The sequence below is a fragment of the Solanum lycopersicum genome, chromosome 7 (assembly GCF_036512215.1).
Source record: "Solanum lycopersicum chromosome 7, SLM_r2.1".
Classification (NCBI taxonomy): Eukaryota; Viridiplantae; Streptophyta; class Magnoliopsida; order Solanales; family Solanaceae; genus Solanum; species Solanum lycopersicum.
The window spans coordinates 26204877-26213472 of NC_090806.1; the positions used below are offsets into that span (position 1 = coordinate 26204877).

Below are 8596 nucleotides of genomic sequence, written 5' to 3' on the forward strand. Positions count from 1 at the left end.
TGAAAAGAAGTAAGAATTCTATTAAAGCTTTAGATAATCCTTTGGGCATTCTTTTTTGTTCTATTGCTGTTGTGGATTTATAACCTTACTAAACACCTATTGCTGATAATATTTTCTGTATAACTGATTAATGTTCTTATTTAGCATTTATATTAGTTTTGCATTCATATTTATATGAGTTTGTGGTGACATATGAAACATCTGAATTAGCATCTTATCCTTTCTCTCAATGTGTGGTGTTATACATTGAAACTCGTGAGTTGACCGTGAATAATTTTAAGTTCTTATATATGTAGTTATGATCTCTTGTCTTTAGTATTTTTTTTAGCAAGTTTGAACTAAGGTTTAAGATTTAGAAGAGTCGTCAACAGAAAAAAGCACTAGACAAGATGATTTTAATCAATTTATGTTTTAATTGTTACTTTGCAATAATTTGTATAAACTTCTAACGCTAACTCTCTCTATATATGAAAATAACTTGGGGATCGTCTAAGAGGAGACGGGTGTTACATGCTACTTGTTTGTTTATTTAATCCTAACTTATAAAGTTAGAACTCATGCCTACATATATTATATTATGTGATTTTATTTTTTTCAATTATAAATAAATTTTCAACATGCTTAATACTTTCGTTTAATAACTTTAAGTTTGTTAATGAATTCTATAATAATTAGATTTTAATAACTTTTGCACATTAAAATCATATGCTAATAATTTTAGTGTGTTAATTGGTTAGAGGTTAATAATTCTTTGTGTGTTAATATTTTTTTAGCAAGCTTTATCCCGTAAAAATCACGCCTAAGGATTAAAATATTATATATATATATATATCGTTTGGAATTAGAAAATCTTGTAAATCACCTAATTTATAGACTTATAAATAATATTAAGCATATCAATAATTAAAATACATTTTGTTGTGCATATTGTCTGCCACTTTTAAATAAATAAATCAGTATTGTTGCTAATTAATAATTGAATTTACCTCTTTAAGTAATTTGTTCACTAATAATGCAATATGTTGCTGTTATAAAAAATAAATAAAAAATAATTTGCTGCATATAAAAAATTTGCTTGACATTTAAATAAATGTATTTTATAGTGATAATCTTTGTATTAATAAGTTATTGGCTACATTAATGTTCTGGCCGTTTTCTAAAAAAGTCGTATGGCATGATTTTTTTTGTGAACTCATTGTTCAATCCTCCTTTCAAACTTTACATTGATTATGACATTTTTTTTAAAAAAATAAATAGATTATAAGAACTATCTCCTAGCCTATCGTTAATCAAAAAATAAAAGGAACTACGAGGTCTGATTCCAATTTTAAATAAGCCTATATGTCCCCGGTATTACCACCTACCCATGATTTTCAAAAGGGATTATGTATTTTTATATGTAAATCTTTATGTGCTTATATGTAAACCAAATCTTTTAAAATCATCTTCAAAAATATAAACAATTATTAATTTTTCTAAGATCGACCTCAAATAAAAATCGTTTCTATGGTGGAGGAAAGCGATAAACAATATCGTGGAATCATCCACATAAAGAAACAAACAATTTTTAAGTTAAAATTCTATTCAAAAGTTGCTCAATTTTGAAACTTTATTTTTCGCACATCTTATGCTTGTTTGGTGTAGCATAATATATAAAATCGAACTATCTTCTATATATATTTGTGAATATCTCCTCTTGTCTATATCTCTATCAATTGTTTAATGTATGTTTAATTTCTTTATCACTTAGTGTTTTGCATGCTTAATATTTATTTATATATAATAATTTACGTCTTAATTTTTTGATATTATGTTATCACCTAGGTAGCATATTAATTAAATAAATAACTAAATAATGAAGTGACCTTATTTTCTAATTGTAACCGCCACAAAAATGGCATGAGATACCGCCAGGACCCATATTTGTGGACCTCGAGGGATGCCTAGCACCTTCCCTTCGAGGTAATTTGAAATGTTACCCTAATATCTCGCTCGTTGACCTTATTTAGACTTAGTTAGGTTAGATAAGTGGCCTAATATGCCTTAATATGTTAGGTTGGCGACTCTTCATATTCAAATTCCAAAAGAGTTGTTAGGTAATGCACAAAATCCGTGTTTTCGAGAAAATGGGGCGCAACACTTACCAATTTACCTTCATAAGTCTCCTTACAGATTTTACCATCAATCCATTTAATAATATCATATAATATTAATCTATACAAGAATTAAGTCAAATGTATCATCACTAATCAATTAACCTCAATTCATAACCTAGGGTTAGGTGAAAAGGGTTCAATCATGAAATCTTCCATAGAACTAGGTCAAATACTAAAAAATACAACAATTAACCAATAATAATAATAATCAATTACAAAATTTGAAGAAAAACCCATGTTTTTGATATTATTGGAAACCAATTTTGAAGAGACACATGGGGAAAGAGATCCCAAGAGTTAATAGCTTACATAACATAGGATTCCTTAGAGTTTAATAAAGAAAATATGAAGTCTTGAATCCATAGTGATCCTTTAAGTTTGGTCTTCAAATGAGTCTTTCAATATAGAGAGAAAGTAGAGAGTAGTTGGAAAGAATTGGGTTTGGGAATTATAGGGTGTTAAGTTGGTTTTAGACATAGGGAAGCTTACATAGTCCTTAACTAACTTATTTTAACCACCTTTTAATCCTTAATTAATTAATTAATGAACCAACTAAAACTTGGCAGTTGACTTAACCCCCAAATTCAAAACCCCGTTGACGCCTAATAGTGTCATCGATGACCCGTCCTGCATGGGCGTCGTTTGGGACAAAGACTAGGTTTTTGGACCTTTTGGAAAATATTCCAAATTTCAATCTACGAAGCCATTGGTGGAGAGTCGATCAAACGACGACTTGTCATTTGGATCGTGGATGCACACTGTCCAATTTGACAGTGTTGGGGTCAAATGAAAGGGTCCTTGGAAGAGTAGGCCTTGGAGAGTCGTACCCGGAAATTACAACCATAAACACACTCTTATATATATTTAACACCTTTTTACAAAATTTTACTAAATTCTGACTCTTAAAACCCCATGAAACATGCCAAAAGGCACACTAGTGCACATTTCACAATTCTCCGGACGTCATGGTCGTTTTTTAATGTTTTGATGCTAACACTTCCTACTTAGTTTCAATATATTAGTTTAGAATCAGAAATGGTGTTTCAAGTCTTTGCTCATCATGTGAGGCTCTAGAATAGGTCATGAACTTTCAAGTGTTACAACAAATATCCACAAAAATAATCCAAATAAGTTGGATATGAAATTACCTTACCCCGCCAAACAAAACCAAAAGTTGTCCTTAAACGCAAAGAAATAATAACATAGTCTAAAAACAACATAAAAGGAGACAAAAAAGTCATCCTGCCAGGCTAAACCCGGGATGAAGTTTGCATCCTTGGTTCCTCTACAACCCACAATATAAATATCTCTAACTTAAGCCTTTAGTGTATCGATCATGGCCCCCTCCATGTTTACCAAATTATCATACACGTCTCATATCAAACACCCAAATGCTCCTCGTATGTCTCCGCCTCGAACTCAATATCTACATCATCAACCTTAGGAACATCACCAGTCGTAGTAGCCGAAGGAACCTGATAACTGGATGGAATATCAGTGCTCGACATCTCGGGAATCTCCAGCATCCTAAATAGCATCGAAAAATCCATGGATTTCAACTGGTCAATATCCTTCCTCAACTCAATAACATCGACCTTCAAGGCTGTCACAACATCAGTAGAACCCTTCTCTGCTCAAACACCTCCAACCTCACGGTAAGGGCATTCAATGTGAAATTTTGGCCTTAATCAATTCTCTATGCTCCCTCATATGAGCTTTAATCAGGGAAAAGGGAGCAGAAATCACCCTCTCTATCAGCCTAGGCATAGAAGCCTTAAATCGGGAAGCATACAAAATAGAATGGGTTAGTTGACCTATTTTATAAAGAATTGCCTAGGTGATAGGGGGTTGGGAGACAACAACTATAACAAAAAAAGTAGTGGAAGGGGTGGAACAGAAGAAATATATTATCACAAACATAAGGTATAGAAGTACCGTAGGATCCTTAGCCAAAGAGGGAATGATTGCCTCAGTTGCAAACATATCAACATCAAATACTGAGGATGTATCCACCAGTGCAACCCTCTTCCTATCAACCTCAAATCTCAAGTCTTGGTTTCAATACGTCGGATGTCTATTGAAGAGATAGAGGTCACCTCCACATCTGTCTTCTTACTCGTTCTTATACAGGAACACCGACAAAGCTTAATGATTAAGAAAGGGAAAGAAAGGGAGGTCTGACTGCTTGGCCTTCATGGCCATCTCTTACTCAATGAGCAACATGAAGTTTATCCTCTACAAAGATACACAACCTTAGGGTGTGGAAGGGTAAAATCATTTTGTGAAGTCATGACGGTGCTTCTAATAAACCTGAACTAGTACGGAGCGACTACATTTAAATCATTCTTCTCGATCTATGCACCTTTCTCAATCCACCTTGAAGTAACATAAAAAAGAATGGTTGCCAACCAACTTGTTAGATATTTTAGGTCCTTTTTCTTAATCAAGTCAGGGAAATCAGGTATGAAGTACCATGAACACTCGAGCACCTCATTTATCTCCGCACTGTTAAACTTTATCTTCTTCCCCCGCACAACCACAAAGTCAACTGGCTTGAAGGAACTTTTTGTATTATTCCCATTCAAAACCAACTCCACGTATACCGAATAAAATACCGGACCCTAGTAAGGATATAACAACCTCAAGGTTTAGTAAAAACTTCAAATTTGTTGGAGCTTTAAGGTGTTTAACACCTCAAGATATCTATCAACCACACCATCGGTAGACAACATTTTCTCTTCCAAAATGGTCCTTCAACCATTGGCCTTTAGTCTATTGAGTGACGTTGAGGAGGAACCTGAACTAGTGAGGCTTATACCACTGCTTCAACTGGAGCTGGAGTTACAAGAAAAGGAGGCGTAGCAGGCAATGGGATCCTATACATTCATTCATCGACTTGGAGTATAGCTTCACTCTCCTAGCCTGCAGGGCCTGGTTATCTTCTAGGTGAGAGATGGATTCTAAATAGATGTCATCAAACTGATCCTCACTACCAAAGGGAGTTTTTGAGTAAATACGCTCAGTATCAAAGCTACCCTTTGTAGATGTCGATCTCATAGGGACCTTGTCCTTTCCCTTCCTCCCCTGTTGGAGGAAATTTTGTAGTTGGGGCTAGGAGTAAACAACCTGTTCATTGATAACTATTCCTCATGCCTGATTTCTGGCCGGTTGGTCCCTTCCTCCAACTTTGTATCCATCTATACTTGAAAAACAATTTTGAAAACATTCAATGTAGTTGAGAAAAGAAAGAATAAATCATAGTGTAATAGTTTCAGAAAGACTCTCCAAATGGATCGACGAATCGTCAAACACCTTTGTTGAGACAAGTCGGGCTCATTAAAAGTCCTAGAAAAAAAGTCCAAAGTAATTATAGGTTGGCGATGTCCAGGTCCATTCGGTTGATCAGCGACACCACTCGGTGAAATAGAGACATCACACCGAAAGTTAAGAGAAAATTAAGAAATAAGGGTGCAGACGGGCAATCAAAATGAACTTCCAGTGAGTAACCAAGTGAACTTGAGAAGATCAGTCATATCGCTGAAAGTTACAGAACTAAAACCATCAAAGAAAGAAATAAAAGGAAATTGATGGGATAGTAGGCAAACTGCCGAACCACTTAGTGAGCTCTATCCAGCTCGCCAAATAGTCCAACCTACAAATTTTTCACCTTGACCTTAAAAATATAGCCCGCAACCTAGGAAATCAAAGTTAAACTATTTTCTATACAATTAGAGTCATACCCATATTTCCCATGCCCTGGGGTATGCAAACATCCAACAATTTGGCCAAGATTAGCCAACCGACGTCTTTTGCCCCAAATAATGACATTACTGCTCTATCAGTGGATAAAATTTTACAATTAGCACAATTCGGGGTTACTCAGGCTTCACCACACTAGATTTGTACCAAATCAAACATAGCACAATTATTTTAACATTCATAGGAACATGAGTTCATTATCTACGGAAGATTAATCATGATTTCAACTAAATAATGGCTAACACACAACCACATGATAAATAAAGCAACACTAAGCACATATAACATCCATAAAACTATCATGAATTTAATTACAACTAACCTTTATAGCGGGATAAAAACACTCACCTTTTATGCCAAAAAGTTGTATAGGTAGGATAGCAATGAATCCAACTGTCCACCCCAAGCAAATGATCGCAAGTTAAAAGTTATAAAAATAGTATGAAAGCAAAAATATAATAGGCTGCGAGAGTTCGAATGTTGAAAAGTATGAAATGAGGGAGATTTTTAAATTTAAAAATGGTTTGTCCTTAAAGACTCTTCAGTTCGCGCGCTAGTCGGCGACCATTACTTACATCACCGACCCACTAGGCAATGCAAAGAGTGGTGCTTTAGTCCACCTAGTTTCACAAAACCTCCAACAAAATTAGTGGTTCAAACGAAGGTCCAAGTTGGCCTTACCAACCTTTTCAACGAGTCGCCTATTGGACCTTTGGCACTCATTTGCTCTTTTCCAACAATTTCAAATTTTCAACCTACACAACCGACACTCGTTATTCAAAAGAAATATTAAAAACATCAAAAACTTGAGTTGCCTCCCAAGAATTACCTTATTTAGTGTCTTGGCACGGTGAAGATACCTATTCAAGCTTCATTTTTTGGGATTGGCCATTGTGTTAGTCGGGTTCGTCGACCTGTTAAGCGAGTCATCGACTGGAACTTCCGTTCGCCTACTACTCCTTTTCCCACAATTTAACATTTTCAACTTACACAATCAAAACCGGTTCATCAAAAGAAATATTTTAAACATCGAAAACATGGGTTGTCTTGCATAAAGTGTCTTATTTAATGATATGGAACGACGAAGATACCCTTTAAAGCTTAATTTTTTCGATTGGCCATTGAGTAAAACAACAACCCTCCTTTAGGTTTTGGATTCAAATGAGTACAAATTCGACCCGTTTGTGTATCCAGTTGCATAATCGACACCGAGTGAGAAGTTACCATTTGGTTTAGAGGTTGGATGTCTTCTTTCATTTCTTACAAAACCTTGTTCGACCCTTTCACATGGTGAGAATGCGTGAAAGCATATCTTCCGTACGGAAGATCTCTATGTAAACTCTTTGATTTTTTTGCTTTTGACGCTTATGGGGAGGCATATACCTCTCTTTGTCCCCATCTCTCTCTTTACAATTGTTTCAACGATCACACCACTACCTCTCACGGTCTCTCCAACCACCATTGCTATCTCTTTTCCATACTTGATTCCTGCCCAACCTTGGATAGCTTAGACAAAAATCTCTACCTTGATTTGCAAGGACGCTCACTTCCTCATTGTATAAGGCCTCAAGATGTGCTTCATTTGGTTCACCCCACTAACACAAAAAACACTCACCACTCTAATACAAATACTCATCACATTCTTAGACAAAAGATACAGTTAGATCATCATTTTAGCCATGTTTTATTCATTCTCTTGGTTTTTTTCAATATTTTCCTTCATCATCCTAAATGTCAAAGGCGACACCTGATCCTGTCTTGTATATCAAACTTGATTGATCTTGGTCACGCAATCAATAAAAGCAAATGCAATCTCGAAAGGTTGTTGCATGATACCTCCAAGGACATGTTGGTCAAATACACCTTTGTTAATTGAGTCTAAGCTCAGATAGAAGTGTTGTAGAAACACCTCTTAGGAAGTCCATGAGTTGGACATTGATGCATCAACTTCAAGCAATGCAGCCAAGGCTCATCAATTGGATCACCAGCCAAACATTTAAAACCATTGATAATGTCCCTTAATGACATAATATTTGAGCGACAAAGAATTTTACAAAGAACGCCTTAATTAGTTCATCCTAAATGAGGATTGAGTCCCTTGAGAGGTCAGCTAACAACTTGTATCCTCTCCCATTAGTGATAACTGGAACAACCAGAGTAGAACTGACTCTTGGGATATATTCTTGAACAACAAGGGACCACATATGTCAAAGAAATTCCTAATATAGTCACGAGGCTCCTCGTGAGCCAAGCCAAAAAATAAACCTTTCATTAGCAAGAGTTGCAACATTTTGCTTGTCATGAGTAAACTACATTTCCCACGATCGAAAAAAACAAGATAGAACATACACTACCAGAGTGTATATCATTCACATTGGCCTCATTCACATAATTTAAGTTGTAAATATCATCATTTTGGCCCGGGTAGCTGGCATTGCTTCCATGACACTAATTTCGTCACATGTTCATAGACAACAAGCAACAACAAACAGAAATAGGTTCAACTATAACACAAAAAAATTACAAACCAACTTCAATAAAAGAATTAAATAGTACAACTCCCCATATTCTTAGCTATTTTTTTATAAACACTCAACTAAACCTCATCCACTACTACGTATAGGATATCATAATCTAGTATATAACCCAAAGAGGATTTGGGGTCGAACCCACAAGGAACG

At 35.3% G+C, this 8596-nt stretch overlaps 1 protein-coding gene across 1 annotated transcript; it reads right to left on the bottom strand.

Annotated features, from left to right (window-relative positions):
- Positions 1 to 3535: 3535 nt before the first annotated feature.
- LOC104648326 (uncharacterized) lies at positions 3536 to 7377 on the bottom strand. The gene is made up of 2 exons (XM_010325248.1): positions 7299 to 7377; positions 3536 to 3786 (listed from the first exon to the last, which is right to left on the bottom strand). The coding sequence occupies exons 1-2, from the start codon at positions 7375 to 7377 to the stop codon at positions 3536 to 3538; spliced, it is 330 nt and encodes a 109-aa protein (XP_010323550.1).
- Between the last annotated feature and the right edge of the window lie 1219 nt (positions 7378 to 8596).

Excerpts from the sequence above, each read along its gene's own strand:
- LOC104648326 (XM_010325248.1), bottom strand. The coding sequence starts at position 7,377 with ATGGTGGTTGGAGAGACCGTGAGAGGTAGTGGTGTGATCGTTGAAACA. Across the intron at positions 3,787-7,298 it reads AGAGATGGGGACAAAGAGAG|AGAAGGGTTCTACTGATGTT; the intron begins GTATATGCCTCC and ends GTGTTTGAGCAG.